This window comes from Desmodus rotundus, chromosome 6, assembly GCF_022682495.2.
Source record: "Desmodus rotundus isolate HL8 chromosome 6, HLdesRot8A.1, whole genome shotgun sequence".
Lineage (NCBI taxonomy): Eukaryota > Metazoa > Chordata > Mammalia > Chiroptera > Phyllostomidae > Desmodus > Desmodus rotundus.
Window position 1 is genome coordinate 18,528,410 of NC_071392.1, and position 17,961 is coordinate 18,546,370.

At 39.3% G+C, this 17,961-nt stretch overlaps 1 protein-coding gene across 6 annotated transcripts in view; it reads right to left on the reverse strand.

Annotated features, from left to right (window-relative positions):
• HDAC9 (histone deacetylase 9) overlaps window positions 1-17,961 on the reverse strand; it is an 825,995-nt gene that overhangs the window by 639,974 nt on the left and 168,060 nt on the right. Inside the window, exon 1 of one of the 6 annotated variants that reach the window (XM_053926236.2) lies at window positions 6,012-6,250. The exons of 3 other annotated variants lie outside the window; for them this stretch is intronic. In XM_053926236.2, coding sequence (XP_053782211.1) covers window positions 6,012-6,027 — 16 coding nt within the window. In that variant the 5' untranslated portion in view covers window positions 6,028-6,250. Of the gene's footprint in view, window positions 1-6,011; window positions 6,251-17,961 lie in introns of those variants that run through there. 2 more of the 6 variants (XM_053926231.2, XM_071221650.1) reach the window with 2 other exon arrangements.

Here is a 17,961-nt window from a genome sequence, read left to right on the forward strand (position 1 = left end):
CATATCCACAAACTCATTGCCAACACCAATATTATAAAGTTTTCCCCTAGGAGTTTTATAGTTTCAGGCATTCTGTTTAAGTCTTGAACCCATTTTGAATTGATTTTGGTGTATGGTGTAAGATAATGGTCTAAATTTTTTAGACAGGCATTTTTAAAACTTAAGTTAATACCTTGTTTAGGTATACATATATACATAGTAAAATGTTAACACAAATTAAAGAAACAAACAAAAGTTCAGAATTGTGTTTCTCGGGGGGGGGGGGGGGGGGACAGGGAGTCACACAGGAGGCTTCATTGATAATAGTTCATTCAATTTCTAAGTTGCTTATGAGTATCTAAGAATGTATTATTCACACATACACACAATTGTAGATATATGAACTATTTTATAATAAAGTAAAAATAAAATATTCATTTTTTAAAAAAGAATTGGCTCCTTCTAGGGTTTTTTAACCAATCTAATAAAATTCTGAATTATTTTTTAATATTAAACTTCCCTAATACACACTTTAGCAGAGGAACTAATTCTACTTAAAGGTTCCAGCTCCGATGTAAAAAGCCTAACATCCATTGGGTGGAGCACTACCCTCTTTTTCCAACCATATAGATGAATTCTGTTGAAAATTCCTTCCGTAGAGGCAGTTTATAGAAATGCACTTTACTTGTATTTTTTCACTGTTTTCCACTAAGTCTCAAGATGCAAACAAAATCCAAAGACTATTACTATGTAAACTATAGGTGGACCATGGAAAATGCAGTGAGAGATCCCCACTCTCTGGCAGAAAACCGCTTGTGAATTAACTGCTGTTGCCAGAGCCTCGGAGTGGGCACTGAGCTCGTCGGCATCAGAGACTGTGTCAGGCTCGATGCTGCTGACATTTCAGGTCAGAAAACTCCTTGTTACGTGAAGGGGTGCTGTGCACTGAAGACTATTTAGTGGCATCCCTGTCCCCTTCCCACTAGGACACAGTAGCATACCTTGCCTCCAGTTGTGCCATTCAAAAATATCTCCAGACATTGCCAAAAGCCCCCTGGAGGATGAATATGCCCCCAGTGGAGAACCACTCTGTGAATGGCACCCCCCAGAGACGTCCCCAACAGCAGCGCCCAGGGGCCTTGACATTGGGAACATAAATATGAAGAATGTGATGATTTTAAGCAGTTTGGTATACAGGAAACTGAATTTAGACCAGCATAAATATTTTATCATCGTTTCCTTGAATGTTATACAGTTACATGAAAAAAATATAAGGAAATTTGTGAATGTATTCCCACTAGGAAACAAACATGACTCTTAAATAGTATTAGTTTTCATGCATTTATTCAATTAGTCAATAGCAAAATTTTGAGTATGTTAAAATTCAGTAACGTTTTAAATAAATTGAAATTTCTGCCTAATTCTTATAAGACAATGAACTCCATGTTACCAAAACCCATAATTTTTTTGATAATTTATTAGCTTTTAATTAGCATTGGGTATAGCTAATTACTCCTTTCCCCTGAATACTCTGTTTTCTGGTTTTACCTATTCCCTGACCACTACTTACCCATCTCCTTCACCAACTACTTCTCCTGTACCTGTTTTCCAAATTTTGGATTTCCCATGGTTGAGTCCTGGGCCTTCAGCTTTTCTTACTTCGTATCATCTCCCTACGTGATCACATCTAATTCCATGACTTCACGTCCCATCTGTATGACATCAGCTGCCTGCTTGGCACATTCCGTTGGATGTCTCTAAAGCATTTCAACTGTGATGTCCACACCTGCTCCTCTCCCAATGACCCCGTCCTCACACACGAAATCTCCTTAGACCCCGCTGCTCAGGTCAGGGTCGTGACTGACACTTTCCTCAGTCTCCCCTTCTTATGCGATTCTCTACTGAGTGTACTGATAATATGAGATCTCTCAACTCCGTCCACTGCTCTCATCCCCACAGGCACTATTTGGTCCAGGCCCCCATCACTTCCGGGCCCTCGACTGCAAGAATTTTCTAATCTGTTTCTATGTGTCTACTCTTGTTCCTAGAGAATCTGGTCTCCACTCTGCAACTAATTTAAAAACAGTATTCAGATCATGCAACTTCCTGTGCAAACTTGCAATCACTTCTGATTGCACTTAGAACAACATGCAACCTCCCTACCATGGCCTACTGGTCCTGCGCAGTCTGCACTCTGCTGCCGACACCTCCTAGCAACTTTCCCCTTTTACATGTTCCAACCATGCTAGCCTTTACTCTCTTTCCCAGACAAGCCAAATTCTTTACCACTTAGGCCCATGCACTTCCCTGGGATGAGAAGGATATTTCTGTGTCATTCTGCATCATCTTCAAGGAAAGTTCTTTTGAGAGAGACTTTCCCCGATCCCCCGAATTTATGTACATCATGCTATCTTAATATTTAACATACATTGGCCCTATGAGCTCAGTATTATTTTACAGGTGAAGAAATCAAGGCTTAGGAAGGTTGGTAAAATACCCCAAATCACAGAGTAACAGGATTGAACCACAGCTCTCTAATCTCAGAATTTGGGCTCTTCCCCCCTGCCCCCCCCCACACTGCCGTTCCCAATATAGTCAGTCCAATGAAGCTAGAACGTATTTTATGAACTACAGCTTCCCTGTCTTCATATGACTTTGTTTCACCCCCTAGTCTAGTCTGTAAGCTTGCGGAGGGTAGGAGCTGTGATTATTGATCTCTGAATCTCTGGGGCCAGTAGTACCAAAAATCGGTGACTAAATGTATAAAAGAAAAAGAGAAAGAGAACTCGCCTTGAGGAAAAAATAATGTATTATGTATTCAAGACTTTTAATAAAACATTTAATGCCCAAACAGTAATGACAATAAAGCAGTGAGAACGTTAAAGATTGGGACAGAAAAGGTGGATTTGGATGCGTGAGGACATAGTATTAAGTCATCCAGGGGGTGACCAAGGCTATTATAAATGACACGAATGCACAAAGAGGGGGCCCTGACAAGCTAAGTGGCACTTGTGAACTTGTCTTGAACCATAGATAAATATGGAATTTCCAACCTTAAATCCTACTTTATGAGTTGTGAATGGTATGCTCTTAAGAATAGACATTAGAGACCCACCCCCGCCCAAAAAAACCCCCAATGAATCAGGGATGGTGGGAGAATTCTAGGAAAAAATGGCTTATAATCACCAGTACTAAATAGCTTCCTTTCTTTCTCAAAGATTTAGGGATGAAAGGATGTTTTATAACAATGGCCCTCCCCCCTGTACTCCCCGACCCCTGCCAGCCCCCACTGGCAGCCCCAACTCCATTTACCACCTCCCATCTCTGCAAAATGAGACAGTATTTCAAATCTCTTCCCATGTTTTTATAAGTGAACTTGGCTGATCCTACCAAGATAACAAAAGTACTGTAGTCAATGAAGGAAAGCTTAAAGACTGCTGATTGTATCAGATTGCCTGATAAGTCAATCATTTTATATCTGATGTTTTCATTTTCAGCTGATTGTTCCAGACAGTGTCCCTTTTAGTGAAAGACAACATTTTGAAAGCACCATTACTCCACTGGAGGGGAAAAATTTCTCCAAAGTTGTGAAACTAACCTCTCCCTTCATTCACACACTTGGTTCTATTTTTACAGTTGTACCAGTAAGCTAAAGAAAAAGCACTAAAAGTCACTTCTGGGGTTCTGAAACGTCTGACTGTGCCTGCCCCAGTTTTCCCAGCACCGCCCAGAAGGTGCAGCCAATTCTCCTTTCTGCCGCGCAGCAGTGTTTATCGTTTGTTTTACAACAGCACGGCATGTTCTTGAAAATTGACTTAGATGAATTTTGCCCATCGTTTACAGGAACTCAGAGACAAATGGCCTTAAAAACAAGAGCCACCACTGAGGCATAGTTAATTTACTAAAAAAGCATTTTTTTTTACCCTTTCAGTTCAATATTTGCTTCATTACAGTGGTAACTCTACCGCCGGCCCCGCCAGCCCCTGTATGTGTCAAGATTTATGACAAATTTACAACTTATAATTAGCCATTATGAAAATTCACTGTGGGAAAGCTATTGCTAGACAAGAGGGTTTCCATCCAGCTTGCTTTAAAGGAATATTGATGATTTCCACCTTCAGGAAAGCCAAGAGCAAAATCATGGATGCATTTTTGATTGCACATGTATAGATAAACTGATTTGTTACGGACAAATTCTCTAAGAAGTGGTTAAGTCAAAAAGACCCGGAAAAAAAACCCTGGCTGTCTCTTCTTAGTTGGGCAATGAAAGTGAATTGCCTAATCTCTCCACGCCCCAGCCACCCCGTGTATAAAATGATGGCATTAACAGTAAGTGTCACATAGGGACATTAGGATGAGTAAATGAGAACATCATCCAATGCAGTGCCAGGCACAAAATAAATGCTCAATAAATAGCATCCATTAGTATTTTTATTAATATGGTAGAGGAGTAATAAAGTATGAAAGGCCCTCACCTTCCCATTTGCCATCCTCAGAGTTGTACCATCTTCATTACTAATGAAAAAAAAAAAATCTGGGCAGCTTGCAACCCTGGAAGGCCGAGGCGAGCCAGGAGACTTCTGTCTCAGAGAGGAGAGGGCAAGATCTCGGATGTGAGGCAGCCTCCCAAGCCCAGCTGATTTGCCTGAACCCAAAAAAGGCACCCCCCCTACCCCAGGGATTAGAGGGGTGCTTGACTTTTCCCTCACATCAACTACTCCTTGATCTGTGAGCTTAGACAAATTTTACCCTTCATGCTCAAAGTGAGAAGACAGGCAGACGAGCTCTGACAGTGTTTTCTGAGAGTTAACTCAGAGCTGCGGGTGGGGGTGGAAGGGAAGAGCAGGAACAGGGTTTCCAGGGGTCCACTAGCAAGTAAGATATTTTGGTGGCACTTCTCCTAGCCTCACGGGACCAAATAAATAATCAGGAGAAAAACAATGGTCAGAAGACAACCAAGCATGCCCCGACTCAGGTTTGGCTTTCTGTTTAAACACAACTTGTCTTCCCTCTCTATTAATTTCAGCAAACAGCTCTGTGGCTGACCTACACAGTTCAGCAGCACTCTGTTCTCTGCAGTTTACGAAGTCTTTCCGGGCGCAGTCTCGTTGTTGCCTACCCTTGAAACATGAGTAGTATTATAACCTTCACTTTCAAGTGAGGAAACCAAGGCATAGAAAGGTTCAGAAACTTCCACATGGCCGCTGGATTAGAATGGAGACAAAATTTGACCCCAAACAACATTCATGATCTTAACTGCTGGCCTCTATTCCCACTCACACCCATAGAACAACCATGGAAACTTGGTCTTGCTTTCTTGGACTCCTAACTGAATTTTCTGCAACAGTATTTCTCTAAAACTTATATGGCTGAGCTGGTATGAGCCTTTAGGAGACTCTAGTCCTCTTTCATTCAATGTTCTCAATGGATACGTTTCAAATACTGTATTGTAATTCAACCAGACTCACTAAAGCGAGGAAGTGTGCCACAGCAGTGTGGATGAAACATGTGAGCCCTGAGTTCACAACTCTGGGTGCTGTGTGATAGGTGCATGAAAAATCTATATGCTGTTCATGCTCTTTTTGTGTTTGAGAGGTTCCCCAATAAAAAAATTAAAAGCAATAAAAACTTCAACCACAAAGAAGAACACTGAAGATCTTAAGCTGTTTCAAGATCCAGAGGGACTCTGGTTCAGTAAGTCAGCGCTTCTGCTGACAATTCCAGTCTCGGTTTTGAGAACTGAGAGTGTAGAAACATTTATTAAAAATCTCCCTAGTACAAGAACCTTCCCCCGCGAATGTCTTCATCTTGTCTATCTGGAACAATAAAGAGATTCCCAGAATCACGCTAATGGGTTTGTTGTTGAAGCTACTGCTGTTAACTGCAAAACCTTTTGCTTCCCTCCTCCTTAGAGGTTTATTTTTTCACAGCCTACAAATTGCTAAAGACTATTTGCATAGTCAAACTTTAAAAGTTCCAGCCCCATACTCTTTTCACGGTTCTTTTAAAAAAATCAAAAGAAAGAAACTTACCCGTTCTGTTGTGCATCCCTTCCTTGCCAAAGTGTGCCGTGGTTTCGAAAACTAGCCCAGTCCTTCTGAACTTTTCTGTATCCGTTATAATATTAAAGAGCCACCAGGAAAGGAAGTGGTTAGTCAACTTGCTAATTTTATCAGTCCCTCCCTCTGGTTAAATAGTACCTGATGCTACAGACACAAAATCAGTTTTCCAGCTCACTTTCCTGCTACAGCACAACTTTATAAAAACAGCATAACTTGAGGGGAAAGAGAGTGACAGTATCCAGCTCTTAAGCATGAGACAGTTAATGAATGAACACTTTATTACTATTAATAAGCAGCCTGATAGACTACAGAAACCAGCATTCAACAAAATGAGGAGGAGGAGGAGGAGAGAATGTCTGTCAGCTGCATGCTCTAAGCAAACTCATTCAGCGAGGTGGGAAGGGGAGTGATTTTTAATGCAATCAGATGTGTGGGAAGTAGCTGGTGTTTCATTTCTTGATAAATTATTCTGCCCTGGAATTGAGCCAGTTTACCAGATATAGAAACTTCCACAACTTGGGGCCCTGGCTCAGGCCATTGTCTTCCTCTAAAGTTTAGCAATTAAAACACAGTACAATGTAGCAGATGTAGGCCTCTGGGTGAAGGAAAAACAAACGTCCTCTGAAGAAGCTATGAACTGTTTGGGGTTTTTTTGGGGGGGGGTTTCCCCCCAGGTGTAAAGATCTGCAATAAACGAGAAGAAAATACAGAGCCTGAGACAGATTTCAATGATAAGGTACTTTTGACACACTGCATGTTGATACAACTGCAAAAGGTTGCAACATACAAAACACCATCACCCCAGCACCCTACAACGTGCAATTTTCTGAGCTACTACATGGGTGGCATCTGAATGAAATCTGGAACAATCACTTGGAGGTGCATTTTCCACCATATGTAAGGATTATGGCATTAAGAAAAAGAATGTCTGAAAACCAAATCATCATTGAAGGCTCATTACCCCTTGCCTCTTATTGGCTGAGAAAACGTTTCTTCAGAGCAGTTTTCATGTATTCACATGTGATGGTGCTATTGCCAGAAGACTTGAATTTGGTCAGCTGAGGCAGGTTAAGGGAACTAGCAATTCACTACCGCCACCTTTCCCTTTTCAGCAATCCCCCCTTTCAGTATCACTCACTAGTAACAGGTAAGGGAAAAGCTTTGGAGAGCCACTGCACCTGTTGTCTCTCTCCTTAGGTTTGTTTTGTAATTAGAGCTAAGAAAATGTAGTATAATGGAGTGAAATGCAAGTGACGCTTAACTCTGAGATCCCACCTACAAGGTCCCTTGAGGAGCAACAGCTACCTAGTTCTAAGTCCTCGAGGTCACATCTTTGTATTTGTCTGAGTTTGAGACCAAACACCTAAAATCAACACATCGCACACATGACCAAGTTGCTTTAATCCCTCTCATGCCCATCTGAAACATCTGTATCATCAGAGAAGGAAGAAGAGAAGGCACAGAGTTCCACAGCAGAAGGAAGGGAAGAAAAAAATGAGAAAGACACTGCCTTCATCATCCCCTGCTCTAAAACTGTGCAGCCAGCTTCCTCCCCCTCAAACACACCGACTTGCCTCTCTCCAAAATCCTTGAGCATCCTTGAGTTCTTTAGCCTCTAAGACTAGGCACAAATTAGTTCTATGCAATGTCTTTCTGGAAGCCTCTTTAGGACTTACATATATCCTCCATGTTCACCTAGAATACTAAGCTTATTTAGCACGAAGCCCCACTTTCAAATCAAATCTTCTGCAGTACCTCTTTCACTATCCTAGAATGAAACTCAGAGATTCTAAATTCAACCTCTATACAGTATTTTTAAAATAAATCATAAAGTGCTCTCAGGCATGAGTATCCACACTTTTAAGAAGTGCCTCCAAAGTGTGCGCTACCACCAATGAGTAAACATGGATGGAGAGTAGTAATGAGAAGCCAGTCCTTACAAGAAGGGGAGGAAAGGGAAAGACTGGAGGGTTGAACAGACATCAGAATAAAGTCTAGTGTTGAAATAAGAAACAATGAACCAGACTTACAGGCACATGATAGAATAAAAGAATAATAAGATGCACCAAAGTCCAGGTAGTAGCTCGCTAAGGCAAACTACAGACTACAGAAGAAAACATAATGAATGACTAATATTCTCTCCTAGGAACTGAGAATTATTCCTTATTCATAAAAGATTTTAAAGGAGACACTCAACACTTCCTTTTTTTCTGTATCGCACAAGGGAACTTCAAACACACACGATAATGCTGTGTGTATTGGTTATTGGTTGTTCAGGTTCCATAAGCTACATTGTGTCGGTGACATGATTTTCCAAATGGTAAAAAATTAATTCATAGTAAGTTTCTAATAATAAAACAGGAAAGTGTATTGTAGTCATAATCCTAGAAAATTTAGTGTATACTAAAATTGAAAAAAAATACAAATTTTTATGCAACAGATTTTGTTTCCAAGTTCAGATCATTATAAACAGGTATTTCACCCATATCCATATCCAAAGGGATATCCGAAAATGCGGGACACAAGAAAAATTCCTCCAGGGCAGCCCCGTTACTCACATTCTGAGCCCTACGCCCCCCCCTGCCCCCGCCGCCGTCCTCAGGAGATTGGCCCACTCAATACCAGTAACACCCTCCAGAGCATTATAGGGGTTAGACAAAGAATATACATGTGTCACCCATGGACAGGAACAATGGTGTGGGATTGACTATGGGAAGGGAGGCTGGGAGGGAGGGGGACAAAGCAGGAAATATTCTGACAACTGTAATGGCATAAACAAACAAACAAACATTGTAACATTCAGAAAACATGCCCACACATTTCCAACCCTTGCCTTAGGAGCCGGTGCGGCGTCATTGAGAACATGACCCTAGACAAACCACTAGCCTTGCACCTCAGCTTCAGGAGGCAGGAGTCAGGAGTCAGGCAGGGCCATGGAAGCTAGGGGAGGAGGCTAGGGGAGGCTAGGGGAGGGCTGCCCTGAACAAAGAGTGCAGGCTCAGCGAAGGCCGGCCACCATCCGTAGCCACAACAGGCTCCTAGCTCTGTGCCAGGCAGATTGGGACCAGTACAGAGCTTCCCAGCTTTCAAGAGAAAGTAGACATCTAGATCTTTTTTTATGGGAAATCTCTTTTTTTCAAAAGATTGGCAAACACTTTTTGGATCCTAAAAATGTGTCTGCAGGCTAACATGATCTAGGTATTAATTGCTAAAAAAAAAGGTAATAAATAGCATTTATAAAGTGTGTAACGTCAAAGACATGATATTCAGTATAACAAGCAAATGACCAAGTACTTGATCCTATTTTGTAAAAACAAGTATGTATCAATCATATAGAATAGACTCTGGAGTAACAGCCAACATGTTTACAAGATTTCTCTATTGATATATACATTTTTTCATTTTACTTTCCAGAGTTTTCTACTTTTGTTAAAATGAACACATACGCTTTTACAGTAAGAAATAAGCAACAGAAATTATTTATTATATTTAGTTTTTGAAAATTAGAAAACAGTAGCTATGAAAGCCTCTCTGAGCATGTTTGGAGAGAATCACAATTAAAATGGACAAATGAAATTCCTCCCAAATAATCAATTCTGATCCATGTCAAGCACTGGCTCAAGACCAGATACAAAAATTAAGCTGTCTATAAATCAAAATATGGACTGTGATCAAATAACTGGGCTTGTTACTTTGTGTTCCAGATGCACAGGTCATTATTTCATCCCCTTTGTCAGACAGTCAGGCCCAGAGGCGGGTCCTGGACGGGGCGGTGACACAGGAACCCCTCTAATCCTGTGTTGACTGAAAAAGAGACTTTAAAAGAGGTAAAAAGTAAATTTCCCTTTGAGCTAAATAATAATAATAAAGTTAACCTTTAAAATGAAGATGTTTAAAATTGAATTGCCTTTTTCCTATTTACAAAATTAATATTAGAAGCTGAGTCATGTTTGAATTCAATAAAATTATTTTATTAACTTCCTCTAAGGTTTAAGAAATACTTTATAAAACCTCTCTTCATATAATCCAGTTTTATCCTTCAATCTGCTGAAGAATTGGACCACATTTCACTCCTATAAAAACTTAATTTCACCCAAATTAGAAATATTTAATGGAAATGTTTCAAAGCTGATCCCTGTAGGCACCAAACATGACATCCTGGAAAAATAAACTAACACATTTGTAGAATATCATACTTAATAAAACCATTTAAAATACACATGTATACACACTGAAAATTCTGTAATTACTATTGATTTCCTTAGGATTTATAAAAATGTACCAACAGACTGTATAGAAAAGAACTTTTTTTTTAGTTTTTTAAAATTGTTGTTCAGGTACACTTGTCTCCATTTTCTCCCCACCACTCCCCGACCCCAGTCATCCCCACCTCCCACCCTCCATCCTACCCCCCTTTGGTTTTGTCCACGTGGGAACTTTGGGAATTAATGTAACACTAGTGTGGAAACTATGACCTACTTTTTGGAGGTGGTGTCTTTCTTGTCAGGACGTACAGCCATGCTAGTGTTTACTTTGGAAGGAAATTCGCTTTGTCTCCAATCTTACGCTCCATGCTGACGGAGCTTGAGTCCTTAAACATGTCTTCGAGTTTATCCAGTTCAGTTCTGCAGGATCCGGAGATTGTACAGAGTGTGAACTAAATCCTTCCTTTCGGGGATAGCTTTCGATTTTGACAACAAAAGCACGTGTTTGCAGGTTTGAAAGTTTGACATTGTTGGGCAACCCAAGGTAAACAACAAAATTACCCATTGCCCAGCATAACAGGAGATATGAAAATCTTCAAATCATAGTATCATGCAGCACGCCTTTCAAAGGAAAGAATCCCAAATGTAGTCTCTTTCCACTGTTTTAAGCATTTGATTTAGCTTGCTGTTAAAGTAATTATTTTTAATCAAGATATTGCTTATTGACATACATCCAAATAGATTTTTTAAAATTGAGATTGCAATACAACGTATCTAGTATGTGCTTGAAAAAAAAAGGATACCAATCACAGTACGTGTGTGTGTGTGAGTGTATTCCTCAATAAACCTAATGACACAGTATTCAACTTCCTAAGTAATCAAATAAATGCAAATTATAGCAGATTAACATTTTTTCTATCAATTGATGCTAATATATGATGATGACAAGCATATATAATGTGAAAAGCACTCTCATATACTACCGATAGGAGTGTAAATCGGTACCCCTTTCCTGGAAAAAACACTGTTACAGTATATCAAGAATCCTTTATAAAGTTCACACTCCTGGAGACAGACTCTATTTCTCAGACTAATTTCTAAAGGAAGAATTAATTAACGGGATTTGGATGGTGATTTACATAAATGAATGTCCATCACACTGTTACTTTAAAATGTTGCTGAGCACCGGCAAATTCTGTATGTGCCCCCAATAGGGGGAGGAATAGAAAAAATAATGGTATGATTATATGATGAATTATACCTTCCACAAGTCATGATACTGAAAATATTTAATGGCATTAAAATGTCTATAACATAATGGTAAGTAAGGCAAAAAGATACAAAAACACGTATGTATTATTATCCATACCCCGAAACACAGACGCACTCCACGCACACCCTCACACACGAAACCTAGCCACAAACAGTAAGTCCTCACTCAACGTCGTCAATAGGTTCTTGGAAACTGCAACTTGAAGCCACTTTCACCACAGGCTAATCGATATAAACAAGAGTTAAGTCCTTAGTGCGTATTTCTGGTCACAAAAACATTGTCAAACATCTAAATTCTAAAGACCCAAACACTGCAAATACTAAACATTGAAATAAGTGTGAGTTATACACACATTTAAGAAGGATGAATTAAAAACAAGTAAGAGAATTCTTTTCTACCCCGATTATTTCAGTTCAAGGTCATGGTTGCTGGGGCCTCTCCCAGCAGGCAGCTCAGGGTCCACCCTGGACAGGACTCATCACACCCACCCCCACACTCACTCAGACGGGGACACTGGAGACGCCCTATTCCCCTTACCTGCACAGCTTTGGGGTGTGGGCGGAAACTGGAGTCCTGGGAAAAACCCACTCGGGCATGGATGGGGCCTGGACGCAAACCCCACACAGACGGTGGTTCCGGCTGTGATGGAGTTTTTTATTTCTCGGCAATATTAGGAAAAAACCGACTTTAAACACAATGCCATTATTTGAGGACCTGCTATGTTTAGTGGAAAACAGACTGAAATAAGAATCTAGAATGTGAGGAATGGTTACCTCTGAATGGTATGAGTAGAGAGAAATTTTACACTCTTCTTTTTACCTTTTCCTTTTGACCGAGTTTCCTACTTTGAGCAGCAAATCAAAAAGCACTTCACAAATCTGAAGACATCTAAAAACTTTGCAGCACATTTCAAGGGTTCCAGAAACTTCTTACATATCCCACTGCCCTTTACTTGGTCTTTTGGCTTCAGGAATTGTATTTTATTGCTACTTTGGCTTTGCAGATTTTATATTTTACTCTTCAATAAAGTGAAGCTGCCTAGCAAAGAGATGATTAGGAGTGAAGTCAACCTCATGCTCGTGTGGAAAAGATTCTCATCCGGTCATCTTAGTTACTCCACAGAGACTCAGATGCAGTAGGCCCCCCTTATCTATAAGGGATTTGTTCCAAGACCCCCAAAGGATGGCTTAAAGCATGGATAGACCCCAACCTTATACATGCAATGCTTTTTTCTATACATACACACTTATGATAAAGTTTAATGTATAAATTAGGCACAATAACAGATTAACAACAACTAGTAATAAAATAGAACAATTATAGCAAAATACTGTAATAAAAGTTATCTGAATGTTGTCTCTATCTTAAAATATCTTATTGTATTGTACTCACCCTTCTTGTGATGAAGTGAGATGAAATGCCCTATTAAGAAAAGAACTGTCACCTTTTCACATAAAGGAATCACCTTATCGCTTCTCTTTGGCCTATCTGAATTGCCAGCATCACTACTATTGTGCTTTGAGGCCATTGGTAAAAAGTAAGGTGACTTGAACACAAGCGCTTCCACACCACGGCAGTCCCTCTGATGACCAATATGGCTACACAGTGACTAATGGGCGAGTAGGTACCCAGCATGGAGACGCAGGATGCTACTTATGTCCAGGGGGGACAGAGCATAAAAGCTCGAAATTTCATCCTGATACTTGAATGGTGTGCAGTTTAAAACTTACGAATTGTTTATTTCTGGATTTTTTCATTGAATATTTTTAAACCACAGTTCATTGTGCGTAACTGGAACTTTGAATGAGGGGGAGCCTACTGTAACTTAAAAACAGAGTTTTGAAATCCATATCCAGTTTACTTGTAAAATGAATAAGCCAGTTTTTTTAACCCTGGGACAACAGCTACAGTGAGTGTTGGATTTAAATCAAGTGAAGAAGGAAGAAATCTATCTTTCTACACTCTCTATAACACCACACACCTGAAAATCTAAGTCACTTAGTTTTCACAGCCGTCCTGAGGGTTAAATATTCTCACATCAACACTACAGATGCGGAAACTAATTTAGCACAACATTAGGTTAAGTGACCAAGATGCCATACTTGGTAAATGGAGAACCCGAAGTCACTACAAAACCAGTGTCTAGCATGAGGAAATTTCTTTGGGAATCCAGATAGTTCACCTGTGGTAGTCTTGAAATTACTTTGAGAATCATGAAATAAATGAGATTAGGAAGAAAAAGAAAAGATGTTTGCCTCCTCTGTAGGTGCTAGGGTGGAAGATGAAGTAAGAGCTTACAGAGAATTGGAAAAAAGTACACAATTGAACACACAGCCGAGGCCGTGTTTTCCGAACTGAAAGTGCCGGCGCACAGTCCGACCATGTAAGATAGAAGTGATCCCAGAGTGTCCTGCTTCCAGCCATCATAAGGCCACCGTGTAATTAAAAATAGACAAGCATATACGTGTGTGCATTCAAATTGGTAATTTACATATTGCTTGTAAATGCTAAATAAAATTCATAATTACTGTATTGACTTTAAAGGAAACATTTTAATTACTAAATAATATGTTGTCATAAAATGAAATAATAGAAAAACATAGGAAGACAATGGTAAAAACTGTCTCAGAACGTTTCGTGAAGAAAATAGCCATCGTATATGTGGCTTGCCCCGGCTGCTTTCTATTCGCACACATGGAATCACAGCAGAACCGGAGGAAAGGAAGGCTGGGTGAGCTGACCTGGTTGGATGCTTAGTGACATGCCACAGGGTTTGGGCAGACGTCTGGCTGACTGCCGCAGTGATGTTTTTCTACCTCCTCACTCAGGCTGGGGTGGAGGGACGGACGGAATACCCTACAAACTCAGGAGCAAAGGAGGGGAGTGTTTTCATTTAATATTTTTCTAAAATTCAAAATATTAGATAGCTGATTCTGCTCTTTACTACTGTTTCCCTCAGAGCAAATTATTTAATTTCCCCAGGCTGAAGATTCCTATCTATAAATAATGGTGATAATTTCCAAGAGTTCTGAAAAAGTAAATAGAATTATATATATTATAACTAAATAGAATTATACTATAGTACTTTAAAATCTCTGTTTTAGATCCATGAGTACAGGCAACCCATTCTTCAAAGAGGAATTATAATCAGTTTACCAAATAATAATCAGCCTGCTGTTATACTTTCTGCTACATGAACTTGGTATTTCACCAAGTTTAAAAATAAATCTCCAAACTCACCTTTGATTTCCTCTCTCTCGTCTTACATTATTCCCATGCCCTGCTAGGGAAAGCTACTTGTGTACTTCAAGTATTAGGAAGCCAGGAGTCAGAATAGGGTCAAAGGGTTTCCCATGTTCCTTATCCCTTTCTAAATGCAGTGCCTAAAAATTACCCCGAATTGCCAATATTCCTTTCAGCCCTGGCCCCAAGAATGAGCACCTGTGATTGCGCAGACACTCATGGTCTCTAACTGGTGCTGTTCTTGCAGAGACTGGTTTGTCTTAAGTACAGCCCATCCCCTCCGCCAGGCAGCAAAGAGGAGGGGACGCCCAGACCCACTTACATACGGCCCCACTGTGAGATGCAGTTACAACGCCCTTGTGCCTCCTGGGACACAAAGGGGTAAGTTCTTCACCAAGTCACACCCAATCCAAGTGATCTGAATTCTTGAAGAAGCTTCACCAATTGACGGTCACCTTCCCTCCGTGCAAATGCATGACGTCCCTTTCTGGAAAGGCTCCTGGGGCCTTGCCACACCTTGTTTAAGGATAACAATCATGATGTAGCACTCTTGTCTATTCCCCAAGGGAGTGAAATAGTTTTCTTTTTCAATGCTAGGGTGTCTTGGGCACCATTTTGGAATTTTCATGAGCAATGTCTATAATATGTTACCACTCACTAACTACATAGTTCTAGGAATGTTATTAAATGTTCTGGCCCTTGTTTTCTCATGTATGAGATGTGGCTGACAAGGTCCATTTCACAGAATTACTGTAAACATTAAAAAAGGTCAGTTACACAAAGGACCTTCCCACAATGACTAGCACGCTGTAAATGATCAAAAATAACTACAATTACCTCAATTAATCATAAACAGTATTTAAACAGTCCTCTCTGCATTCTGAAAGGATTATAATGACTTTGTGTATGCTCTTTCAATATTTCTTAAGTTGGCTGTAGGCTCATTTTTGGCTCTTTTTCTAAAAGGCTTACTATATATTTTTTAAAATCCTTTTAAGATCCATAACCCTCTTGAATGAGTACTAAAACATGTACTTAGTTTCAGGCAAACAATTGTTCAACAGAAGCCCCTTCAGTTTTTAATTTCTCCCTCTTCCTTCTCCAGGCTCATGGTTATTCACTGACTTTTTAATCTTGAAAGCCCGTCAGGGAACATTATTTATGTTATATTCAATGGGGTGCAAGAGAAGAAAAGGAATTTTATTCAGGACACTAACTCTAACCTTGAAATGTTATTTTCTGAACATTTGTTCTGCTCACTGAGCAAATTTTAGTCTTCAAGTCAGATGTCTAAATACAGTGCTTGAGCTCTGCTTAAAGGCTAAAAATACAGACTTCTGTGCAAGGTGATGGTTACAAAAGAAGGTGTTTAGAATATGGTTCAATAGAAGCTAAGGTAATTGAGCATTAGCTATATAGTTCAGCCAGAAGGATTTCTCATCTATACTGAGGCTGTGGAGTCAAATCTTAGGCTATTATCCTCTGAAATACATTTTCCTTCAAAAGAGAGTCAATTAAGTGGTTTCCTGAAATCCTTCACCAGGTCCTCAATTTTCGTCACTTGTAGACAGCTAGTCACAGAAGGCTTTGTCAGCCCTCTCTCTTACGTACCTATAAAAGCATGCTCCACAGAGCCCACGAAGTCTGAGCAACAAGACTATCCAATATTTTCCTCCTCTTGAGAAAAATCTATTAATAGAAGTCAGTGAATAGTTACCATGCTCACTAATACCACATAAAACACGGCCATCACATACAAAGTTTAGGATCCTCCCGCATACATTTCGCCTGACTCTGCTTTGAACTCACCGACGAAGCTCTGCTCTTCAAACTCACACTTCATCCTCCTCACACACACCTTCCCAAATGTAAAGTATCAGGGTTGGGACAGAAATAGCAAAATAAAACAAAGGACTGAAATGGATACTTCTGACTCTGTTTTCAAATGACATGCGACATCATTTAATTTTTAAAATTGTATTTCTTTTAAGTAATTGGAAATGAGGACTTTGGATGAGGACAGTGAGATTAGAATATATAATAAAAATTTTGATGAGCTCATAAGCAAATATTGCCTGGATGAGTGAGTGAGTGGAAGGACTCATAACAATATTGGAAAAAGCCTCAATAGGTTATTGTATTATCCCAATCTTCTCTTTAAATATTTATTACATGTAAGTTTCATGAGCCTATCCTGTCTTTTTCAATACTTTATCTCCAATGCCTAGAAACATACCAGACAGAGGTAGTTTCTTAACAAATGTTTGCTGAATGAATAAATACATTTTCATTTTCTGTTTATTTCCTTTTTAACTTAATAGTCATTTTTATGGTAATGCAAAAATTATTTTCTTAAGCCCCTGAGAATTCCCCTTTCAACACTAGAGAGATGAGACAAGTGAAAAATGGAATCATAATTCCTTAATGAAATTTTCATGTAAAAATATTTGGCCAATTTACATGGAGTACATGAATTAAGCCTTTGAGAAAATTAGTTTCTAGGCAACATGTGTCCCTATTAAATGGATAAAATGCCAACATTCATACTGGATATACATTCGACCGGTTTTTTGCAACATCCTCATCATGATGTCACTGGATAGAGAAGATCAGAACAGGAAAATTTCCCTAATCGTTTCATTTATTCTTATACCATAACAATCAGAATTGCCTACACATTTACTTTTTAGTAAAAAAATGGGTAAGATTGGTGGTTCAAAAGTCAAGTAGGCAGGCAGCGAGATAAAGTAGCTAACATAAGGACAAAATAACTGTAAAATTTAAAGGAGGCTTCCATCCATTATGTTGAGTCAAGTACATTTAATAAAAAGTAGTTTGCTACATTCAAAAATGTCCTTGTAAATAAGCTTTTATCATGCATTGAAGTTTTCTTTTTTTGCAGTAGTTTTAAATTTTATACATGCCTGAAATTGCAGTTTGATATCTTTCCAATTTATTTCTAAAATGACATAAAGTGTACTTAAAAATGCCCAAACAACTACATCCAGATTTTTGAGTTTCTGATATGAACTTTCAGAATAGAATATCGCCTTCCATAGAAAAGGCAGCTCTTGTTATGAGGTTAAATGTTCAATAGAAAAAAAAATCATTTTTCTTTCTCCAATTACCAAACACCTCTTCATACATCTTTCAAAATGACCTTTTAAAATGGAATGTGAAAGGCATAAAAAATTATGTT